Source organism: Topomyia yanbarensis, chromosome 3, assembly GCF_030247195.1.
Source record: "Topomyia yanbarensis strain Yona2022 chromosome 3, ASM3024719v1, whole genome shotgun sequence".
Classification (NCBI taxonomy): domain Eukaryota; kingdom Metazoa; phylum Arthropoda; class Insecta; order Diptera; family Culicidae; genus Topomyia; species Topomyia yanbarensis.
The window spans coordinates 74889697-74915813 of record NC_080672.1 but is presented as its reverse complement, the minus strand read 5'-3'; the positions used below and the strand labels follow the sequence as shown (position 1 = coordinate 74915813).

The 26117-nt window shown below is 42.9% G+C and overlaps 1 protein-coding gene across 1 annotated transcript; it reads left to right on the top strand.

Annotated features, from left to right (window-relative positions):
- The first annotated feature begins 353 nt into the window (after positions 1–353).
- LOC131688794 (glucosylceramide transporter ABCA12-like) lies at positions 354–24199 on the top strand. The gene is made up of 17 exons (XM_058973321.1): positions 354–830; positions 8682–9048; positions 9109–9473; positions 9528–10594; positions 10652–10772; positions 10833–11162; positions 11229–11427; positions 11486–11669; positions 11729–12212; positions 12275–12507; positions 21185–21928; positions 21990–22170; positions 22236–23045; positions 23105–23212; positions 23270–23665; positions 23720–23986; positions 24045–24199. The coding sequence occupies exons 1-17, from the start codon at positions 750–752 to the stop codon at positions 24108–24110; spliced, it is 6003 nt and encodes a 2000-aa protein (XP_058829304.1). The 5' UTR covers positions 354–749; the 3' UTR covers positions 24111–24199.
- The last annotated feature ends 1918 nt before the right edge of the window (positions 24200–26117 follow it).

Sequence of the window (26117 nt, the reverse complement as noted above, 5' to 3'; positions counted from 1 at the left end):
AACAAATATCTATTGTACTCGGTATTTTTCACGGTATCTTTTTTCGTCATTTTGCATCCTACAATCATTATTATACTGTATAGCTGTCTGTGGTATCACAAAAAACATAATTAATGTGATAATTTGTTACTAACTAACTAGCAACATCTAACGAGCCGGGGAAAATCCCTATTTCATGTATTCGTAAGAACAAATGAACAAAAATATAATTGCTTTGACACGGATCTTTTTCTTTATTATCACTATATGATTCGGCATCCAGGATGGCTTAGGTCGCATCTACCAGCACAACACATGCCAATGAATATTTTACACACTGTGTCAACTTTTTTCTCAACTAATTCACACTTCCCTTCCTCTTCAATTTTCAGGGTCATTATCAGCTACCGCGAAACAACAATATAGCAAGAGGATTTTCGTCTGTGACTCAGTCAGCAAGGCACAGCCACAGCTGGAACCGCCGGCTGTCGTGTGTGCCGATTCGACGGGACGAAGTCCCGAAAGAAACAATCATCGCCGCTCTAATCATGCCAAATGCAGCGCTATAGGATTACCGCGCCGCCCGGAATAACATGTGATAGTAATTATTGCTCGATGCCTCCGACTGTGATACAGGACAAACAGAAGAACTGTCCCGCAATCAGTAATTTGTCCGTGTGCGCTTCGTGTACGTGATTTCAACCGCCGCGATCAGCCGGCTGTTTAGTTTAGTGTTTGTTGTTAGTAATTGAGATAGTCTTCAGCACACAATGAAGCTATCAAAGTATATCGACTGGTTGCAGATCCGTGCTTTGCTCAAAAAGGATTATTTGGTGCGGATACGACAACCCGTAAGTATGCATAGTGGTTCCATTGTTTACAACAACAAGTAAAGATTGGATATCGGTCAAGGAAATATTTTTTAAAGCTGACACCCTAAGATGCATTTTGATATGTCGACCGGAATCTCGACAAGCCCGCAAAAGAGAGCCTCTCTTTGCTTACTTTCTCTTCAGGCAATAACTTTGTCGCTTTGATGTTTATTCGTTTCCTCTTTGCATAAAATCCTAGCCGAAACCATTTTTATTCAATAAATACTGAAAAATTGCAGAAAAGTTTCAAAATAGCATTAATGATCGAAAGAGAAATATACAAATACAAGCTCTCATTTACAATCAAATCGTTTTAGATTGGGTGTGGTAGATTTTACAAAGTTCAGAATGCTATCACCGAATTCTGGATCCAGCTAAAGCGAAGGATAATTTATATTCGCACATTCTCAGGGTTAAAACAGATTATCATAAAGCAATGCCATTTTATGGCCTTGCCGCGATCTTTGCGACGCGCGTGGCTTCTTTATATAGTATCAACAAACCATGGAATGCGCGTTTGTCTAAGCGCCTATCGCTATTAGAGGCCAATTAAAGTGATACCGTTCTTTCTAGACGCCAGTCTGATTAATCTACGCTGCATACAAAAGAATCTCAGATCAGTCAGCATGTGTTGTATTCGTTCGTATGACTGAACGGCTTGTGAATAAATAATAATATGTTTATTACCATCGAACGTTCAAGCCGCTCTCAGCTGATAACACGAGAACTGGGCCAGGATGTGATGAGCCTTTCTAAAAATGACTATACTTAACATTGACAGGTCTATGATTCGAAAGGTCATCATCTGTACACTCGTTGATACTGATATGTTGTTTTCTATGTTGCATTCAAATTAAAACTTTACTGATTAAATTATGAAACAATCTCGGAGAAAGGAGTGCTTCTGAACAATCGTATTTTTTCCAGCTAAACTCTATCACAGAGAACAGACGTCCATCTCGATGAGAAAGTTAAGTAAAAATTAAAGGCCTATTCAAAGGTAGTTGGGATATCATCACCACGTGCACTACTATCGCCATTTCGTTTTGTGGTGAATTGATCGCTGATCACATAGAGATTTCTAAATCGTCAATCTAATTATACCTCTAGTACCGACACGACGTACGGTACAATAAATGTTCATGATCTTCGTAAACCGTATGTGCGCAAAATTTTAAACATTTAGATTTTTTCCTTTTTTATTTCGACTATATGTAATCACAGTTTCTTTTTTACATTTAAACGACATTCAATTAGCTAAAGATTACTGGGTAGGGAAAGTTAGAGCCATAGTACTCAAGTGAGAGCAAGGATGTGAGGTATACAGATCGGAAAACTAGAAGTGGCAGGGTCATTAGAACTGGCTTAATACCTTATTGGCTTATTTTTTGTCTTCTGCTGATGGGGGTCGAGCTTAGGCAGCATAACTACGAATCACTCAAGTCCACCAGCATGTCTCCTGGTAAAGACAGACTTGTCCCTCTTTACCGTGAGAACGACTATATACTACACATTAGACTGGTTCAATTTTTGACTTTTAGCTCCACCAGGCTCTACTGAACCCTTTTATTGCCCCTAGTAATTGTGCAAATTTTGGTACCAATCGGTTGCGTCTACGGACCCTCCAAAAATTTCAAAGTTTATATGGAAATTAGTATGGAAAATCGGTTAAAATTGAAAATAAATTCTTAAAAAATTACCTCATTAATCAATTTATGAGAACACTATATATTTCTAAAGGTATTCTTCTACTAAACACATTCATGTAACATTGTAAGTTTGTAAGTTTGTAAGTTCGCTGAGAAAAGTTATTAACTAAAGAAGCATCATGACTTCAAAACAAGTGGATTTTATTATTAATCATAGCAACCCTGTTTGAATAGCTGTATCTGCCATACAGGAGCGGTGAGTGGTAAGCCTAGTTTACATTTTGTATAACGATGGAGCTTTTCAAACAGGGTTGCTATTAATAATAAAATCCACTTGTTTTGAAGTCATGCTGCTTCTTTAGTTAATAACTTTTCTCAGCGAATTTTCACAAACTTACAATGTTTCACGAATGTGTTCAGTAGAAGAATACCTTTAGAAATATATAGTGTTGTTACGAATTGATTAATAAGGTGATTTTTTATGAATTTATTTCCAATTTTAACCGATTTTCCATACTAATTTCCATATAAACTTTGAAATTTTTGGAGGATCCGTAGACACAACCGATCGGTACCAAAATTTGCACAATTACTTAGGGCCATAAAAGGAATCAGTAGAGCCTGGTGGAGCTAAAAGTCAAAAATTGAACCAGCCTACTACACATCCTTACTCTCACTTGACTACTATGGCTCTAACTTTCCATAAATTTCCCTACCCCGTAATCTCTAGCTAATTGAATGGCATTAAAATGTAAAAGAATAGACATTCAGATCGAACGTAAATTAACAGGAACCTGAAACTCACCGGAAGTAGCACACACACACAAATGATTTTTCAAAAGGTCAATTTGTTCTTCGATGTCCAAATTCAACTTACAATTTTTAAATGTGAATCAACGGATACGGTGCATCGGGTTTCTCTGTGAATTTTCCATACACTAAGGTTTATTTTCACATGTTTTTGCACAATTTTTTTACACGACTTTTTACAAGTTTTTCGCCTTTAAATGCGGTTTTTTGCACGGATTTCACAAATACCGCAGTTATAACAAAAATATTATAAGTTCCTTTGAAGGCAATAGACGCCAATATTTTGTTTTGACGTAGGACTACGTCTTTGTTTTCGATATGGGGGTGCACTTTGCAAATTCAACAAAAATGGTATGTAACGAAAAGTGGTCCAATTTTAAACGCTTATAATTCAGCCATCTTACGCTAAATTTTCATTTTTTTGCGCATATCGCTCAGAAATACTTCTAAGAATAGATTCCAATAGATAAACCCAAAGATTTTTGATATCATGGCATTAAAATTTTAAATAATGTTCAGCATAGTTAAAATACCACGCATTTGCACACAGAAGGCTGCGCTTCCCTAGTCTGGCACGACAGATTTATGTACCTAACGCGCAACGCTTCTATGAATGATGTCATCATCGAGTATTTAAAGAGCAGATTGGGTCGGGCAAGCTCAGTTGCCTCTTGGACAGCAGGCAGAGCAGAGCATTGCGCTGCATGCTCCCACAGCCAGTGTAGCAGAGGCTAGCGTCGTGGTACTAGTTGTCTCTTTCGCACCATCCATCATCACCAGCGTTGACTCATTTTGCTTGGTGCGTATCTTCCATCCGTGTACGAACACGATGTACTGGCACAACTTTTTGATTCAAGCACGGTACACCGTTCGCTTGGGTTTATTGTTTGAGGCGAATGTGTAGGTATATCCAAGTGTTGCGTGTATGATAGAAATCTGAGCTTTCGTTGCGCGAAGCGAAAGCTTTCGGTTTTTCTTTGCGTTGTCGTCTCCATGACAGGCTAAGGAGATGAAAACTTTCTTAGTAACAAATTCACGCGAATGGATAGAAGAAAGTGCAACGAAGGTTTATTATTTACGTTTCATCAATTTATTGATTCCATGAGATTCATTTCCACTCAACCTATCCCACTTTGATTCTACCAATACATAGGTACTACGAAGCCTATTTATGAATGGATGCACTGTTAGTTAAAAAATCGCTGAAGAATGCATCTAAGTCCATCCATAAAACTATTTTTGATTCTTGTATATGTTTTGCTTCGATATATGATTAAGATCACTACATTCGCTACATTTATGTGTACTTTAGGAAAATTACAATAACGGCAAAATAAAACTATAAAGCTTGTCCTATACAAGAACTGTGACTGTATTGTCTAAAACATGATTTTTAAGCATCGGTCTGGTTGTTTATCGCACACAATACAAAACTTTTTAAAATTTTAAAGCAGTTCCAGATATTAGTTCGGTTTTCCATCGCAGTTATCTGTCTGCTTTCTTTAATCGGATTCGATCGCTCATTTTAAAGCAGTTCCAGATATTAGTTCGGTTTTCCATCGCAGTTATCTGTCTGCTTTCTTTAATGGGATTCGATCGCTCATTGTAAATAAAATGACCTGATGAGCAAGACGGTTTGATTCATGAAGTGAACTGTAGAAAGAAATGTTTGATTAATTATTAATCCAAATGTGTAGAAAGAAATGTTTGATTAATTATTAATCCAAATGTAATAAGAAATTAAATATTTCACGTATTGCAGTCCTACGTCTGCAATTCGTACAACCCCATAGGGCTGTCCCTAGTAGTTTTTCTTGTACACATATGGTAAATAAAATCAACGGTCCCAAATAGCTTCCCTGCACTGGCAATATTCACTGATAACCATTATCTCTCGATCTGAGAGCTAGGATAAGAACAGCTGCAAAACCAACCGAATGATTCCAAATGTCTCCAGTTTATTGGGTGTTATATGAAAACTGCCGGATAGGTTGGTTTAAATAATATCAGTTTGATCGCGACATTCCATATTCCCTGTTATGTAGGATGCTAACTCGACAGGTTAGTCACTGTTTAGCGTCCAGGTATGAAGCTATGTTATTCGTGGATTAGAAACTTTTTAGTTTATTTATTTGACACGGCTCAATGCGTTAGCTTACCTGAGCCGTGGTTCTTATAATATTTACAATGTGTATTCGTAAAAATCTTCTTTCTTGCAGGAGATCCATTAGCTGCATTGCCTGTTGTTGCTTTGACGTCACTTGGTCTGCTTTCTCTCGGTTTATCGTCTTCGTCCATGCTGTCCTCGCTATTGGTGTTGTATGACTTTTCACGATTACTTGGTTTAAGTTGTTTGTGGGATCTACGGGTCACGATCGTGTGGCCATGTTTTTTTTGTCATTTAGGTGCATTGCGTGATTTCAGATTTGATTGCGTCTTTTGTATTGAAAGTTCGGGTATGAAGGAATAGGTTCCGTCGTTCGCATTCTCATGACAGGAACACCATAGGAAATACCTAAAAAATTCCCAAACTTTTAAACTTTATGGATTCCACCGTTACGTATTCCGACATAATAGTTGTAATGAATTAATTGGTAGTATAAATCGTACAGACGCACATCAATCTTATCATTGTCAATATAAACGGGTACCTTGATTCTAACATTGTCATGCACAACGACGTGTTGCACGTTGTTTTCCATGGCAAAACTTTCCACAAATTAGTACAACACTACGAGTGTGATGAAATCGCATGAAGACGACTTCCGTAAGTCTAATTGTTGCACTTCGCAAACACTAGGGCGGATCGGGCAGTGTTTAAAACAGACGGCCATTGTACTGTACCGAAGATTGTTCAAATTTCGCTGCTGAGTTTCAAACGTTTTGAAATACACCATCGATAACGCACCGATGAAAGTAACGGTGCTTTATTGTTCACACTGACTTGGGATAACTGTTATTTTTTGATTACTTTGCTTGCTTATAGCACCGGCACGGTGCATGGAATACCGACTGTAGGTAGAAACGTTCGTCTGATTCAATGCACTTTCAACAAGCAGAGCGATTTTAGCTTCCGATCCAATCAAGATGAAAAAGTAGACAAATTAGGACCGGTACTGACCGTGACCCGGATTCTATAATCACCAACTCGAGAGAGCGCTCAATGAAGTTATTCCACGATAGTTATAAATGTTTCGCCATTTCCTTTTTTATTGAATATAATTTCAGTAAGACAATATAATGCCACTAGCAAGTAAACGCAAGAAGGAGCACAGTCACCAAAACGTCGATGTGTCTTTTCAAAGGTACCAAAGCGAATTCTTCGGGTCTCGAATTGAAAGACGATTTAATGGGTTACATACCTTCTTATTTTTCAAAAAATCGAATTGAGAATATTTTCTCAATTTTTATAGAGATCCGAGAAATAGATCGATTTTCTTAATTTTTTTTTCAATTCATCGTTATTAATTTTTCTCGTACCTTAACGATTCCTTTTTTATGCATAAATTTTTGTTTTGTAGATAAGAATTATTAAATACAATTTTTAGAGCTTGAAACAGCGATTTTTAGGGAAAACGTTTCCGAATTCAGGAAAAAATATTATTTATTCAACTAATCGTTAAGGTACGAAGAATACTCATTAGACTGGTTCAATTTTTGACTTTTAGCTCCACCAGGCTTTACTGATTCCTTTTATGGCCCTTAGTAATTGTGCAAATTTTGGTACCGATCGGCTGTGTCTACGGGCCCTCCAAAAATTCCAAAGTTTATATGGAAATTAGTATGGAAAATCGGTTAAAATTAAAAATAAATTCTTAAAAAATCATCTCATCAATCAATTCATGAGAAAACTATATATTTCTAAAGGTATTCTTCTACTGAACACATTCGTGAAACATTGTAAGTTTGTGAAAATTCGCTGAGAAAAGTTATTAACTAAAGAAGCAGCATGGCTTCAAAACAAGTGGATTTTATTATTAATCATAGCAACCCTGTTTAAATAGCTTCATCGTTATACAAGTGTAAACTAGGCTTACCACCCACCGCTCCCGTGTGGCAGATGCAGTTATTGAAACAGGGTTGCTATGATTAATAATAAAATCTACTTGTTTTGAAGCCATGCTGCTTCTTTAGTTAATAACTTTTCTCAACGAATTTTCACAAACTTACAATGTTCCACGAATGTGTTCAGTAGAAGAATACCTTTAGAAATATATAATTTTCTCATGAATTTATTGATAAGGTGATTTTTCAAGAATTTATTTTTAATTTTAACCGATTTTCCATACTAATTTCCATATAAACTTTGGAATTTTTGGAGGGTACGTAGACACAACCGATCGGTACCAAAATTTGCACAATTTTCAGGAATCAGTAAAGCCTGGTGGAGCTAAAAGTCAAAAATTGAACCAGTCTAATACTCATATACTAATAGAATTTTTTGAGCTTTGGAATTTTAGTTGATCTATTGGTCTTTAATTGTGATCATCGCAAACCTCTTAAATAAAAAAAGGGTTTCGGGCAAAAAGTCATAACTCTACCTATTATCAAAATATTTTTATAAATTTATGCTTGTTTATTTAACTGAAAAATGTACTACCAAAATACTCTAAGTTTAATGCACTAAAACCATTACTTTACACCTTTACGTAAATTCAAACTTTCTTGACATTTTTCGCACAAAAAGGAACCCCTTAAGCCAAGTAGAAGCCGTTGGTATTCGGTCCATGAGTTGATGGGTCGAAATCTAGTCCAGATAGTGGCAGCCACCTCTCTGGTCTCGGTTTTTGGTTTCGTAGCAGAAATAGGCTGACGGAAAATAACTAGAACATGAAGAAACCCACCCCTAAACTTACTAACAAATATCCTCCTCCCGTGGTACTTGTGGAGTGCGCTATAGTATATACGGCAAGTATAGGACTAACATTCCTCTTCCCTTTCCTTCCGCGATCTACGTTCGGGCCTGGCCGGCTCCGGTATTGATCAATAAACACTTTAAGATTACCAGGAGTCGCACATTGAAAGATGTTTCGCTATTCACAAGCATAATTATCTACTGCTTCCTTGTGCAACTTGAGCTAGTCCAGATCAATAACGGAGTAGCAGCAAGGGGTGGTCACCTAATTATGGTTATTAAAGCTCAAGCTCACAGGTGAGTTTTAATAACCATAATTAGGTAAACAGTAATTCAATATGCATCCAGGTTAAGGTCTTCACATTCAAAATTTCCCAGTTCAAATTCGGTTTCACCATATTTGAAATTTTCGGGTTCCATCCTGGTCTTATCAGAATAAATAACCATCGACCATTTCTAAGTCCTATAGAAGCACCAGAGCTATAATGCCCAAACCTACATGCTGTCTCATTCCAGTGGATGACCATCGTCCAGTACGCGTGGCCCTGTTTGGTTTTCCTGTCGTTGTACATTCTGCGGAACCGGTTCCAAGCGGAAGAGATCGGCGACTGTCAGTTCCCGACCCGGCAGCTGCAGAGTAATGGAATCCTCCCGTTCTTCCAGTCGTACGTCTGTACCATCGAAAACGAGTGCAGTAGTCCGCAGAAGTTCGAGGAAGTCAGCCTCTTCGAGCGGGCCCCCGTAACACCCCTACTGGACATTATTCAGATTTTCCTGGATACCCCGCAAATCTACGATCCGGTGGTGAACTTAGCTCGGGAAAGGAATCTAATAGGAACGGTCACCGCTATCGTTACCAATCCGCGTTTCAAGGAGATTGAAAGTAAGTTGGTTTACAAATAATTTTCAGAACTTGTGAACTTATGTTGGCTTCTGCTTCCAGGGAATGCCGATAAGCTAGTCAACATGTTCCCCGAGATCCAAGCGATCGTCGGAGAGAGCTTCAACATCGAAAAACTGTTCGCCGACAATCAGATGTTTTCCAACTCCGGCAAAATATTGTGCGGCAAAGCATTTCCCCGAAGTGATAACATTCGGTTCATCAACAACGTACTGTACTCGCAGGACTTCAACGGGGCAGATCCGGACGAGCTGGCGGCAATGCCGACGCCATACTGTAAACAGCTGTACCTTGATGTTACCAACAGTAACAACGGGAAGATAACCTGGAAAACGTTGAAGCCGATTCTGCAGGGCAAGATTCTGTACGGACCGTCCAGCAAGAGAAATGATGAAATCGTTAAATTCGTAAGTTTTATTATGTTATTCACAAGTTCGTTTATATTATTTTCTGAAATTTAGGCTAATCAAACCTTCGTTGACATGGGTCGTCTGCGGGACTTCTTCAAAGGGCTGAACACTACAGTTGGCCTGCTGCACACGGACGAATCGTTCCGAGCGAGCTTCCAGAATCTGATCGAGCTAGCAAAGTCTCCGATTGTGCAGTTGATCACCGGCGGAAACGTCAACATTGAGCTGATAGAGTCTCTGTTGAATGGAATCATGAATGAAGAAACGGTTGCTACTATACTGAACACGATAGCAAGCATTTTCGAATGCTTCTCCACTGATCGCTTCGTACCGGTTGCAACGGAAGCTGACCTAGAGGAGGAAGCATTCAAATTGAATCAGAAGAAGTTATTTTTTGCTGGATTGGTTTTTGAAAATGGAACGAATCACAATGACATATTGTACAAGATTCGGATGCGAACGGACGATACTCCGGTGACGGAGGAGAACCGAAACCGATTCTGGTTTCCCGGACCGGAGGCTAGTTTCGAGCTAGATATGAGGTACCATCGTGGGTTTATCCAAATTCAGCATGCAGTAGATATGGGAATAATCAAAGCACTAAAGACAGAGAAGGTCGAAGCCGAAACAAGCATGGTTGCGGGTTTGGCTGCTGATTTAGGTCTTGCACTTGGTGGTGGTGAAGCAGTCGATGAGGAAGCTGATGATGACGACGACGACGTCGAAGAAAGCACAACAGCTGCATCGAACAGTACTACGGAGGAACTGGACTCGCTGTTCGCTAACCTGAGCAAAAAAGTAACCATTTCTCAGTCGGATCTGAACAAATTCAGCAACAAATCGGCCCTCGATGACTTTTTAGATTTTAACGACGACGACGACGAAGAGGAGGATGAGGTAGACGATGAGGTAGCTGGTGAGGAAGCGTTTAATTCAAACGATTCGTCGTCTACTACGGAAGCGACTCCTAGTCGCCGTAAGCGGGCACCACAGTTCAACTTTATGAGTCTCTTGCTGGGTGGTGGGTCTGGAAAGACGAACCAGGAAATCGTCTATAACGTTTCTAAAGAAAAGTTCTACACTAAAGAATTCCCATATCCGAAATACGTGAAGGACAAGTAGGTGGTTTTCGAGTTTTTTTTAAGGAAATAGATTGTAATTTAGGTTTTTTGTAGCTTCAAGAAAGGTCTGTACCTGGCTCAATCGATTCAGATGTGCTTCTTCATTGCCCTAATCGTGCACGTGTCATCGTCAGTACGGCAGAAGATCTGGATGAAGGAAAGTGGTAATATTATGGTAATACAGTTAACGATACGTATGTGACTAGTACATGGAGTTAACGAACCTTTTTTCCAGATTATGCGATCAATGGGTCTCAAGTCCAACTCCGACTCTATGTCATGGGCGATAACTACATTAATAGAACTATGCATTGTATTCGTACTATGCCTGATCATTCTTTATGGCGGTGGAATTCTAGTACATTCCAGTAAAATATTCTTGTTCGTGTACCTGCTAGTATTCGGCCTTTGTCTAATGGCTTTCTGCTACATGTGTTCAATGTTTTTTGCTTCCGCTAGTATCGGATCCGTTTCGACAGTAATTTTGTTCCTCGCGACATTCCTACCGTACATCATAATAATCTCACTAGGGGCTGTTCTTAATTCTGGGTGGCAATTTGTGGCGGTAAGTTGATGGTTGCTGCCAAGTTACACATTCGTAGATTACCGTACTAATTTCTGTTCATCATAGAGTTTATCATTTTCGACGGGCTTCTGTTACGCTTGGAGGTACATAATGCGAATGGAACTGCAGTATCGTGGTGCCGATTTTGTCTCCGCATTCAGTGGTTCAATGGAGGAGAATGATCTCATGTTTGGAATAGTGATGATGGTATTGGATACTGTAGTTTATTTCCTCATTGGACTGTTTTATGAAAAGATGACTCATGGTAGGAGGATGTTAGCCGCAATTCTATAGTCGTTCACTAATTTTGATCTGCATTCCAGAGGATACAACCTTCAACCAGGTTGTCAGAGCAAAACTGGATAAAAACGTTGGAGCGGAATTACGAAACGTTGACGTGATTTACGAAAACGATAAAAAGGCTTTGGATAACGTTTCGGTAACCTTCAAAAGGAGCGAGGTTACATGTCTCCTCGGTCGCAACGGCGCTGGAAAGAGTACAATTATGTAAATATTATCTGTCCCTCTAAAGAGTTCAAGTTTCTAATTCTTTTTCTTTTACGCAGAAAACTTCTAACCGGTCAGATTCTGCCAGCAGTTGGCGACGTTCATCTTCCACTGGACTACGATCTCATATCCGGTCTACGGAACAATGCGGAAAAAATCGGATTATGTTCGCAAAACAATATCCTCATTCCTAACCTCACCACCAAAGAGCATCTGCAGCTGTACGCACGCATCAAACTAACCAAAGGGTTTGAAACCGAAGTTCAGCGAACTCTAGATAACCTCAAGATGGGTAAGTACAAAAACTACCACGCGTCCGAACTGTCCGGAGGCTTCAAACGAAGGCTGTGCATTGCGATCGCATTCCTCGGATCGCCGAACTTGGTTATACTCGACGAACCGTGCAGTAGTGTCGATACCAAGGCCAGAAAGAACATTTGGGAGCTGATTCAGACGCTGCGCAAAGATCGTGCGGTCATTCTGGCAACGCATCACCTTGACGAAGCGGAATGTTTGAGCGATAAAGTTGTCGTTCTGGATGATGTAAGATGCTAATTGATACGAAGAGGTTTTTTTTACCAACCATGCGCTATGATTGATTACAGGGAAAGGCTATTCTGGAACAAAGCCACGAGGAACTAAAGAATCAATTTACGAATACGTTGTACGTGGATATAACGCTAAAAGCGCTAACAGAGAGCGAGCGTGCCGGGCTTATCGCCGAACTCAACGAAATCATCAACAAGCAAGCTAAGCTGCGGTACGAAGTAACGAAACTTCCCGGAAATAAATTGCAGTACAGACTCAACTACAAAGAAGCTAGTCCGTCCGATGTAGAGTAAGTTCGAATTTTTTCCATAGTTGTATTAACCGTTGTGTGTCCAACAAAAACATCCGGTGTTAAGCGAGTTTCGGATAAAAACACGGATATAAAAATCAAACTGTCTTCGTTCACGGGCACAGTTGAGTTGCTGCCTGGGCACAGCTGCCCCAGCTGATGAAATCCAGTTGCTGAGAGCAGATCAAATGGAGCGACAGATCAGAGAGCTGTTCGCAAGCGACGGTTAGATTTATATCAATAGGCTGAGGGAGATCGACAGTGTTGCTGTGGGGTAAAATTATTGGTTTCCGAACATACCGGCCTCCTTGAAATCACCTAAATTTCAATCGAAAGCCTTTCTAGTCACACAGACTCCTTCCCCTCTCTGATGTATGCTGTTTGGTGCTGTTATGGTGGACCATCGACGTCATGTACGGGAGACTTAAATTCGACTTTGCCAACTGCTATGCAGCCGGCGTCGATAAAACAAGACCCGAACGACTCCGCTGGCTCTACCACTTCTACTGCTACTGCTGCTACTGGATCAACTGCTTCGGCTGTCGTGAACCTTTGTTAACTCTGCTCGGGGCTTCCAGCAAAGTACCTGCGCAAACTGGATGAGTTTTGGGGTGACATGCTCAGATTTCGAAAACCAGGAAAGTACCAACCCGGGTTACTTTGTTGCTAGAACCCTGCTCACCACTTAAGACTTGTGGCTTAATGTAGTTTTTTTATTGTAAGTCTTAAAAGGCTTCAAAATCCCGGCACTTCGATTCACATTCGTGCCTAACCACTAGAAACACTTCTTTCTCTTTTATCGCCCTTCTTCCCACGGAACCACAACAAGGTATTAATTCGTGGTGGGGGGGGGCGTTGTTCTCTCGTCGCACCTCTTTCTTTTGCTATATCTCGGAGCCTCACTTAATTCATGAAATGGCTCGACCTTTGAACTTTGGTTTAACTCTCGACTCTTCTCGTGCTTCTTGTCTCCATCTATTACGTCACCATTTATCTCTCGTCCCCGTGAGCCGCTTAGATGCTGAATCCATGAGCCATTTAGCTTCTGTTTCCGTGAGTCATTCAGCTTCCGGCCTTACCACGATCTACTCGGATAGTCCCCTCCGGTGACATTACCCTACTCACCGACGGAGTAATTTCTCCCGACACCGATACCCGCTCCATCGACTCAAATATTATCCGGCGGTGAACTACCCTACTCCGACTGAGAGTTCCCCGGCAGCGGAATTTCTCTCGGTACCGGTGTTTGTTTTGTGAGCCAATTAGCTCCCATTTTGTCACGATATAGTCGGATAGTCCACAGCGGTGAATCTGTCCTACTGTGAATTCCCCGACGGTAGATTTCTCCCGATTCGTTTCCGTAAACCATTTAGCTCCCCGCGTCGTCCCGATCTACTCGATCTAGTTCCCGTCGGTGGACGTAGCCTACTCAACGGACCAGCCAGTAGGTGCTGAGGTCTGTCCAGAAGCTCCAGATGGAGCATAACTTCCGGTTCACTGGCGCCCCAATGGCCACTGCTCGCTATTCGACGCGATCTACTCGCTCCAATCCACGGAGGTGGATCTAGCCTACACATGATCTATCCGGTACACTAGAAAAACCCCTTCGAACCTAGGGCATTCCAAGACTACGTGTTCCTGTGTCTCTACACGTTTAGGCACTCCGGGCAAAGGGGTGACGAAGCATGTCCAAATTGATGCAGGTACTTCCGGAAACATCCGTGCCTGGACAAAAACTGCATCAAATGAAAGTACACCTCGCCATGCTTCCTACACACCGACACATTTGGGATGGATCGGTGAGTCCACCTTCCTTTCTCCGCGTTGTCCCACGCTTGCTGCCACTTAGCCAACGAGTCCGCTCTGACCAGTCTCTTTGCGTTTCGTGTATTCCACCGCTGGTAGCAATCCACGTCCTCAGCCAGAGTGATGCAGTTAGTGGGAATCATTTCGGCAATGACGCAACGACCTCCGACCATATAGTTCTGTATGCGCTTGCGACACAAACAGCCATTAAGCGAAACGTGCTTTTCAACTTTGTCCGGTTCCGTGTTGAGTTCAGTGCAGCAGCCCAGGCCGGTACACAATACCTCAGTATTGAGAATGAGACATCCGCTAGGAGTCGTCTTGTCCTGCATCTTGCTTCCCCAATATTATCCTCGCAGCCTTCTCACATACATAGTCAACATGGCTGTTGTAATGTAACCGATCATCGACTATAACACCCAGATATCTCAGCATACGCATGGATGAGATTGAGTGTCCGCCGCCGTTGATCACGACACGCTGGATTTTTTTACGGTTGCTGACCAACACTACCCCCGTCTTGTGGTGAGCCAACTGCAACTTGACATCAGCCATCCAGGTTTCCACAATACCTATTGTCTCTGCCATCAACATCTCCACTGCCTCGGGGGTCTCGCCAGTTATCTTTTGGACAACGTCATCTTCAAATCCGAAGGTTTCGACTCCTCTAGGCCGTTGCAGTGTTAATACACCGTTGTACATTATATTCCAGAGCGTTGTGCCGAATAAGGTGCCCTGTGGTACTCTCGCCGTTACCCTAATCAACCTGTGCCCTTTTGCTCGTCTCGTAGACCAGCACTTGGTTCTGAAAATAACTTCTCAGAACCTTGCACGTTCTTCTCGTCGATCGTAACCACGGCGCAGGAGCGATTACCCCTTCTCTTTTGCTGTGATGGTTCCTCCGCGCTCGCGATGACTGTGCGGATGGCGTCCACCGAGATCCCTTTCCGGAATCCGAACTGCCTTTGCGATAGTCCGTTCTCACTTTCAACGTAGTTTAGCAGCCTGTTGAAGATAACCCTTTTCAGAAGTTTACCAAGAGTGTCTAGCAGGCCTACAGACCGATACGACGCTGGATCTCCTGGTGGCTTCCCTGGTTTTGGCAGTAACACCAGCTTCTAGGTCTTCCATCTGCCATGAATGCTACTTTTATTCATCCAAGCATTTCGGTGGAACTATACTGAACATGTCCGGAAACACCAGGATCATTCTTCAGTGCCACATTAGGGAACCGGGAGCTTTCTTCGCTTTCAGCCCTTTAGCTTAATTTTCCTCGGCATTGTTACGTCACACGCTCTCGCTAATGTTTTTGATAGCTCATCAGCATTCGAAATTGGAGAGAGGCAGCTGGTACGAAGTTTTTTTTATTTTGATTATAGAGGTTTTAACCTTAAGGTCATTCGCCTCTTCGGGTTAGAAAAATCTCTTATGAAAAATTTCCAACCCTATGTGCGGGGTCGGGACTCCAACCCAGGTGCGCTGCGTACAAGGCAATCGATTTACCAACTACGCTACGCCCACCCCCTGGTACGAAGTGTTTCCACAAAAAGGTCGTTGTCAAAGTCCTTTATTTTCCACTTCTGCTCGCCAGTCCTCACTCTCCCCGTTACAATGTAATTCCGACGACCAATGGTGTAGTGGATCGCCTGGTGGTCGCTATGTGTGTACTACTGACAAACTCGCCAATTCATGTTATCCATCAGCGACGCGCTGCAGAACGTTACGTCGATGATGGATTGCTGTAGTGTGATGTTAGAACCGCTATGATCCGGCGTCTGACTATGGTGATAGTCATTGGAACGGAGGCCTTGTCTTCCGCGAGAACCGCTACTATTGAAACGCAGGCTAGACAGTGGCCTTGAGTTTACTCAACAGAAACAAACAAGTCTTCGATGAATTCATGCACTGTTGTTGACTGGTAGGACCTGTGGAAGAATAGACCGGAACTTGAGCGTGAACAGAGTACACGTAACCTAACGTTGGCTCGCTGGCTAGATAATGGAAGTAGCTTCCATTCAGAGGCCGTTGAATAGCTGAAAAATGGCGAAGGATGACGATTCTACGAAGCAATAATAAAGCCCACGAACGATTGACTAGCTTACGCTGGATGACACATAAAATCTGTTGCAGAATATAAATTAGTTGGAATCTAGAAAACAAACATGGCGGAATAGCGTAACTTAAGGGTCAGCCCCCGTAGAATACTCTCTAGGATGCAGCGCACGCTGCCGACAATTGCCACCATGGGGGCTTTGTAATTGATTTTGTTGCAGTTAGATGATGAAACTAGTTCGCGAGACTTCTTAGGTTGACACTATCCAGGATAGTGGATGTGGATTGGTGTTCACAACCCTAATGGAGCAAAGCAAAACAGTAGCAATCATTGATAGACTTGACTTGGGTTGAACAGAACTTGTAGTTCGCCCCCTGGTATTCACGGCTACAAAGTATCGTAGCTGTCTAATGCAGCCCAGTGGGGGCTTGCAATTAATCGTTGACGATGCTTGGTACCAAGGTTGCCGTTGGAACCCCGAACGATGTTGGAAACTCGGCGCAGTCGCCATTTCAGTGGTTGTAGGTTGTTCTTCTTTATTGGAACCATGATGCCTACAAAGATATTGTCCCGTTGGCGAGTCCATTTTGTTCGGTTGTGAAGATCGAACAGATATTGCGTAGACCATTTCTTCCACGGCGAATCGCTTAAAGGAAGCGAGGAACGCTGCACTCGTTAGGTCTTCAACGTGCTCTAGGAGAACAGCGAAAATCGCGACAGTTTTTTCTGGAAGTAGTCCTTCGGATGGGGTAAATTTCCTGAAACGGCCTGCAATAGTTGACGCCTACTTTCAGAAACGAAGGTGCAAGAGTAACTCCTTCAGATGGCAAATCGGCCATCAGCTAGAAAACGCGATACGCATTGGCAGATAACTGTGTTAACCAAACGTTTGATTCGAGTAGGTCAATACTTTTCACGAACGCTCGCATGCAGGAGCTGCGAGTCCGCGTGGTAATGCTTCAGATAATAATGTATTACAATGAGTGAGGGGGTGATGTTGACTGAGGTCGAACGAATGGAGGCTTGTGAGATATCGATATTGGTGCGAAGCGAAAAGCGAGGATCGCAGTGTAAAGATATTACTCGGAGGATCTGTCGTCGCCGGCAGTACAGTCAACCTTTACTCCAACAATGAATGGTCTATGTCTTCGACGGGCGTATCTACCTTCCAACTACTGCGATCTTGGAGCACCCATAACGGATCCTCACACTCTTTGATACCGCAGTTGTGCCGGAGTCATCCCGCGCGAGATAATGTTAGCAGGGTTCTCCACACCTGACACGAGATTCCACGAACTAACATTAGTATTATGCTGAATCTCCGACATCCGATTTGCAATGAACCATTGCCATCTGGATGGTAGTAACGGAAACCAGTACAACCCAATCGTCGAATCGATCCAGAAGTATGGTCTAGTTTGCATCTTTTTCTTTCGCTTCAAATCCTCTAGTGGCGCGACTCTGGACTTGGCTGCTAACAATCGAACAGATATCTTAGCCCCCCCCCTCCTTTATAGCGTAAATATAGGCAGGCACCGTAGGTCTCTGAAGCGTCGCAGAAGCCTTGGAGCTCGACCCACATCAAATCTGCTCGAAACGTCACCCACCGAGAAACCGAAAGCGAAGACAAGGCAATGAGGTTCCTCCTATGCGTCTGCCAGAAGGACTGACCCAACACACAATGTTGCTGGATATTGGCTTGAACAATTCTTGTTCAGCGTATTCTCTCGGATCAAAGGCTTGTTCAGCTTGCGGCATTTCACCCGGCAGTGGGTCATCCCAAACACATTGCTGTTTCCACAACGTTTCGAGAAAGATTTTTGCTATGACAACAACTGGTCCAACTAGACCAAGTGGTTCAAACAAACGAGCTGCTTCGGCAAAAACCGTTCGTTTAGTGAACACAGTGATATTGCTCCAGATCGGCGAATGAAATCAGAATTTCTCGAATTTAGGTTACCACAACAAACCTAGCGTTTTGACTTAGGAACTCGAAAAATTCAACTCAAGTGTCACACGATCATCCAATAGAGGGGGATAAATCAGCCAGAAGTGCGGGGCAATTCGAATCCCACTTCCGCAATGTAAAACTTCGTTAACTCGATCATCACCTTCGTTAACTGTCTACCGTCTTCTATGTTATCTGCTCCAGTTAGTATATCGTAGACATAGAAATCTTTCTTCAGTGCACGAGCAGCGCGGGGAAACGATTGCAACCCATCTTCGACCAACCGCTGCAAACATTTCGTCGGATGCTGTACCATATGTAACCGTCGTTAACTCAAGCACTGGTTCGTTGACTGAATCCCTCCATACTATACGTTGGAGGTGTTGATCGAGTGGCTGCACCCGTATCATCCCATACATTTTTACGATATCGACAACGATAGCGACTGGATGAAGACGGAGACGGATTATGATCGATAGATCTTTTTGAATTAAAGGACCGGCCCTTTAATGCGTCATTCAACGAAACACCAGATAACGACTTGCAAGATGCATCAAACACGACTCGGAGTTTGGTCGTTGTGCTGTCCGGTTTCAAAACTGCATAGTGTGGAAGGTACAATACGAGATGCTCATCAGTTTGACTCATAACCTCCTTCATGTGACCTAGTTGTTGAAACTCACGAATAAACTCAGTGTAACGTAACCTCAACTCGGGATTCGAATGGAACCGCCTTTCTAACCCAGCAAATCGACGGAAAGCTATGTCATTCGAATCACCGATCTGCTGAACGATGAAGGCTCTCTTCGACAAACGAATCATACGCTGGTTCAAAAAAACTGCGGGTCTTCAAGAATTATATTCTCAACAAGAGTCCACTGAGTTACGTTGTGCCAATTACAGGGGGATATCTCTCCTGAACTCGGCGTACAAAATACTGTCGCATATCCTGTTTAGCTTGAGGAATCCTTCGTCGGCGAATACCAGGCTGGTTTTCGTGAGGGCCGATCAACGAAGGATCAGATGTTCAGTCTGCGGATGATCCTAGACGAATTCCGGGAGTACAACTTGCAGACCCGCCATCTGTTCAGTGATTTTAAGGCGGCATACGACTCAGTGAAAAGAAATGACCTGTGGCAGATTATGTCAGAAACCGGTTTTTCGGCAAAACTGTTTCGTGCGACATTGGATGGTTCAAAATCAAGTATTCGGATTACAGATGAGATCTTAAACTCATTTGTGACATTAGATGGATTGAAGCAAGGCGACGCACTTTCAAATTTGCTACTCAATATTGGTCTTGAAGGAGCTATTCAGGAGAGCTGGCATGCAATGGAACGGAACTATCATCACTAGGTCGCATATGCTTGGAATCGGTTTTAGAACAGTGGAAGAGGCCATCGTGCCTTTTAAGAGGGAGACAGCGAGGATAGACTTAGTCATCACCACAGCCAAGTTAAAGTACATGGTCGCAGGTATAGAGAGAGGCAGATCTAGTGGTATTGGTTCCGAGGTAGTACATGATGCTAACGTGTTTGAAGTGGTCGAAGAATTCGTTTATCTTGGTACACTTGTGACTTGCGACAATGATGATTCCCGTGAGATAAAAAGGCGTATTTTAGCTGCCAACAGGGCATTTTACGGTCTACGTAACCAGCTTAGGACCCGCAACCTGCAAACATCAACAAAATTCGCCTTATACAAGACACTGATCCTCCCTGTCGCTCTTTATTTATCTTTATGGCGAAGCGTGGACGTTGAGGGAGGCAGATAGGAGTCCTCGAGCGTAAAGTGCTGCGGACAATACTCGGCGGGATATGCGAAAATAGAGTGTGGTACGAATGTCGGAAGAAAGAATTGCAAAAACAGTATTCAGCAGGGAGCCAGGAAGAGGATGCCGACTTCGCGGAAGGCCACGTATACGTTGGCAGTGAAAGAGGGCAGGAGATCCCTGAACATGCTGCGAAATGGAAGGACGCCACCCAAAACCGACAAAGATGGAACTCTATGATACGCCCGGCATTGGCGAGATGACACTGTAGCCAACAAGGTAACAGGGTAAGGTATTCATCGCCTCTGCTGAAAAAACGATTCCAAGTGAGCCTCGGTAATAAGCTTCGTATTTTCGTAACGTTTCTCCAGTATACTCCAGGCCACATCATAATTCACGGATGACATCTCCACCGAACAAATATCCAGCACAGCTTCGCCCCTAAGCAACGACTTCAAATAAGTAAATCTGTTCATGGTCATCTAATTGTTTTGGATCAGACTTCTGAACGTGTCGCGAAAGGTGTGGCCTGCGAGGTCGAATAACGAATGGCTGTTGTATCCCCGAAAATATCCAACTTCCAACGCATAACTTCACTCTTCAAGTAACAATACTGATCCTTCATTACCATTATTATAGGTGCATTCTCGACATCTCTAGCTTCGGCCATTACTTTAATTCGCACTGAACGTTCTTCATCCGACTCTTTCGTGTCAACCTCTACTAGGTCTGTAACATGATCCGTTAACAGCAATGCTTAGCAACCGACATCTGTACTCATCGCTAAGAGAAGTAAAGATAAGGAAACTGACCACAGACTCAAGTAATCAATCCCAGTCTTTTGAAGGAATTAAAGAAAACTAGTATTCTTATTTCATTTCTGTCCCACCGGTGGATTCATACAAACCCACCACAAACATGCAAGTACTTCCCCGGTTTTTCTTTCGGACGATACTGACGTTGCACAAACTTGCTGCCAATTGAATCCGCACCACTGGGAACTTCCATGAACAATTATTAGTACCCGGGTACCCTGTCGGACTCATAACGGTCGATTTGATCGCCCCATAATCATCAAATCATTCGCTTCCTTCCACAGCTTACAACCCCTGTTCGACCAGCTGAACCTGTCCCAAGAAAAGACCCTCATCCTGAGCTATGATCTTAAGAATGAAAATCTCCTGAATATATTCAACGCTGTGCACGCTCGTGAACCTCCTCCAGTCGAAAAGGCAGAGCCCGAAATTGTACCTGCCAACGGAACTCAGGAATCGAAACCAATCGAACACCGACAAAGCACCTTCCAGATACTCCGGTTCCTTTTGCGCAAGCGATACCTACATTTCTGTCGCAGCTATCGACTTCTGATATGCATGCTGGTTCTTCCGACACTGTTCGAAATCATCGCCATGCTCTTTATGACCATCCGACCACCGGGTGAGTACGATAAAGCTCTAGACCTGACCGACCGATTGTACGAAGGAGCTGCGGAATTCTACACCAAGACCGGTAACGGTACCGCCTTCGAGCTAGACGTCGACAGCAATATCTTAGCACACTGCAATGAGGCAGACTGTTATCTATTCAATAGCTCAGAACAAGCCTTCCGGTGGATTTTACGAACAAACGCAGAGTTCGAAGAACGACGCTACGGTGGCTTGACAAACCGCAAGGATAAGCACTTTGTTTGGTATAACAACAAGGGATACCATTCAATGCCGATTTGGTTGAACATGCTAGATTCGGCGATTCTAAAATCAGAGTTGGAGAACGATACCTACAACATTCACACAATCAACCATCCATTGAAGATAGAGGAAGATGAGTTGACGGTATCGTCTATGTAAGTTTAATGATCCAAGCTTTTTTGGTATTTCTAAATCCACTCTTTTCTCTCTACGCAGACTTCAACAAGTTGCCGACGCTGGAATATCCTTGATTATTCTGCTATCGTTCAGTTTAGTGCTAGCTGGAGCCTCCGTTTATATAGTAAATGAACGAACTCGTGGAGAGAAGATGCAGCAAAGGCTAGCTGGAGTGAAGCTTCGTCATTACTGGGGAGTCGCCTACCTTTGGGATGCCATGGTAACGAGAACAAATCGCCAACTGCGTTTGATTCATCTAATCAAACTATTTCTTCTCTATCGTAGATATTCCTGATCGCTGTGGCCCTAGCCGTTGTCGTCTTTCTAGCCTTTGGCATCCCTGTTTTCGTAGATAAAGACCAATTGGGCGGAATTTGTCTGCTACTAGTGTTCTACGGCTTTGCCTCCATTCCAGCCATACATCTGTTCGAGAAGTTATTCAACGACGCCAGTTTTGCCAACATGTCCCTTTTCTGTTTGAACGTTATCACCGCTTTGGGAACACTGACTATAATCATCCTGTTCGACATTCTCGGCGAATCGGAGATGACAGAGCACATCCGAAACGTTCTGAACCGTGTGTTCCTGATCCTTCCACAGCACGCTCTCGCGGACGGGTTGATTGAACTCTCGAAGAACTATATCCAGGCCGAGATCTTCAAGCGATATTACATCAACACGTACAAATCTCCGCTGGATTTACTTCAACCACATTTGATTGTTTTGGCAGCGATGGGAGTTTTGTTTATGGCCATCAACTCGGCTGTCGAAAGGAAAGTTCTTCAGAGATTCTTCCTCGCAGTTGAAGCTTCACAAATGCCGGTTTACGAGCTTCAAACCGTAGATTCGGAGGAAATTGTTATGAATGGCAATGGGAAGAAGAAATCTTTCACAGCAGATCAGATCCTGTCGGTGGATCGGCTGACCAAACGTTACCGACAGGGTGATACAGTGGTCAATGATGTTTCCTTTCAGATACACTACGGGGAATGCTTCGGGTTGCTGGGAACGAATGGAGCTGGTAAATCTACGATATTCTCAATTCTGACTAGGGAAAAGCTGCAAAGCAGCGGCAGTTTCAGTTTCTTTACTTTCGTAAGTCGTAGTTTTTGGTTAAGGAATATCAAATCTCATAAAGTTCGCTTTTCTATCAGAATGGCCTGTCCTACTGCCCGCAGAATGATTTTCTGGACCCTTTGCTCACCGTCGAAGAAGTCATAGAATTCTATGGCAAGCTGCGGAATGTCGAGAACGTCGATAAGGTAGGTATTTCTATACTTCAAAACAACGCTGAAGACTGACCAAAACTCCTATTTCAGTTGGTGATCGAAACTCTACGGGAATATCACCTCGAACCTTACAAACGTATTCTAGTGAAAAACTTGAGCGGCGGCAATCGTCGCAAACTGTGCGTAGCTGTTGCCTGCTTTGGCAACACCGATATCATCCTGATGGATGAACCTACCAGCGATATGGATCCGGTAACTCGATCTATTGTGTACCACACAATAGAGCGGCTAAACAGCCAGAATCGCTCGATCCTGCTCACATCGCACAGCATTTCTGAGATCGATCACATCTGCCAGCGGATAGCGATCCTGAAGGATGGCCACCTGCTGACGGTGGATACGCCGGAAAGCTTGACCGAGCTGTACGGCAACAATTACCTGATCACCCTTTACCTGGAGGAGAATCGGGAGGTGGATCTTATTAGGGTAGGTTGGCAAGATTCCAGCTATATTCAGCTCTAGCTTATCATTTCTTTGTAGTCCATCAAACGCGAGTTCAACATCAGCCAGGAACTGATTCAGAATAAAAACACGCTGCAGTTTGTATGCAAGGTACAACCGGAGCGGAAACAGGTCGGTGCAGAAAAGCTGCACGCGAATAGCCAGGTTACCATCAACCTGAATAACAATACAATCGATTCGGGCCCGGCACTGGCAAGTAGCATCAGTGTCTTAGTTTTAAAATTGCACCAATTTGCCCAAAACAATCGGTTACGATACACGATAACCAGGTGTTTGTTGGATCTGGTAAGATGCACCAAGATGTAATTTGAACGCTAATTTAAAATTGTTTTCATTTAAACAGGTGTTCGAAACAGTCCTGCAAAAACACGATGAGGAGCACACCAATCCTAGTTTCGTGGAACAGTAAAGTAGAACCGTCCAAATTTCATAAAATTCCTTCGTGAGGTTAAGTTACATAGTGTTAAGTTGGTTTTAGAATAAAACAATGGACATCAACCAGGGGTAAATTTCCTTTACGATCCGAAACACCTTCCAAGGCAAAGAGTATTTTTTCGAAATATGTCCTACTGGAGCTGTAGAGCTAGGTTCTCGGCAGGGCTCCCAGTCAGAATCACTCACTACAATTGAAGAGGAGACGGGAAATGTCACCCACTAAAACACTGCTTAAGGCCAATTGCAGCAAGCCATAATTCTGAATGTGATATTCATTGTGCGGTTCAGATATACGCGGGCGTAGGGACATCACGATCACGTGAATCATCGCGAAGGACTCGAGTTTTTGTACTTTAACGTGCTCGATCGCGTGGGCGTTAGTATTTCGCATGTGCTAGCGTGTATGTAACTTCGCGTGTATAAATGCGATTTAATAGCTGTGTGTATCATCGCATATTCGCGTGTGTTCTTGGATGATCGCGCGAATCTGATACTTAATTTCCGGTGTACGGTCCAGATGCTAGAAGAGAGTGAGTTATTCCATATCAATAGAATTCCCGGTTATGTCACCAGTCACTATGAGCGTCATTTTTTAATTGTTCCAACTGAAGGCATGGGCTTAGGCTGCTAGGGCCGAGTGGAGGAACTACCAAACGTAACCGATTCAGGATCGCGCGAACACGGGCGTTTGTTTGGTTCACTATTGGGACCACGTTTGTAAATTTATAAATGCTGAACCGTTCACTTAGTCATCGTTATACCGTTTGTGATTCGAGCGTTTGTATTTTAACGGCTTTGTCGCGTGTGCGTATTAAGTTTGCGAGATCGCGGACGTAGTTGTGCGTAGACAAAGCTCAAGCGTATGTATGTTAACGTGTTTGTCGCGTCTACTAGCGTGACAAATTTTATTTTATAAGCTGTGACTAATCGCATATTCGCGGGTATTCTTGAATAATCGCGCGGACTGTAACTTAATGCTTAATTTTCAGCGTACGGTCGCTAGCTTCCAATCATATCGCCGTGTTTCAACGTGTTGTCCAGTGAATATGAGCGTAATTTTTTGATTAATCCAACTGAAGGCATGGGTCTAGGTTGCTAGGTCCGAAGGTAAAGACTTCCGAACGTGACCGCGATGAATTAAGGCTTGAGACCACGTTTGTAAATTTCGCGTCTGTGACCAGGTTTGTATTATAGCGAAGAACACGAGCGTTTGTACAATTAGAATGGGAGAGATTGTGAGTATATATGAGCGAATATGCTATTGATTGTGTTAGTGAGTGTTAGTATGAGTCTAATTTAAGATATAGTAAAAAAATAACATTCCGAATAAAGAAAAAAAGCAAAAAAAAAAGTGAAATCGTATAACTTGGTCGATAATACACCGGGAATGGATGATTCACGTGCATCAGTAAACTAATCGTACCTAAATTTATCCAATTTATACAATCCGATCTTCCCGAATGTATCGAATCAAATGCACGATTTAAATACCGGAAAGAGGTGGCCAACGAACCGTAGGAAGGATTACCCATTATTGTATCATATACGCAAGTTCTGCGTCCATTCCCTGACCCAGCTGTCATACATATTCAGACGCACACATACACAGATAGACACGCGACTAACACAACAATTGTACACTAGTACAAAAACTACAACTATTGCTACAGTAACACCTATCGGCTCTTATTTTTAAATTTCTTTAATTAATTGGCCTGTGCACAATAAATCGACCGATCAATCGACACACACTGCACTGCGAGCCGCGTCCGCCAACACCGCCATTAAGCTGTGGAACAATGTTTGCAAACACGGCCCGCAGCAAAAGTCAATCCACGTCGACTCGCCAGTCGGCCACGCCTGTGCGCACAAGCTGGTGATTGATCGTTAGTTTTTGACAGGTGCAGAGTATGAAAAAACATATAACTCAAAAGTGCCATAGCCCTCTCGGTATCCTCGATGCACCACTATCGTGACATAA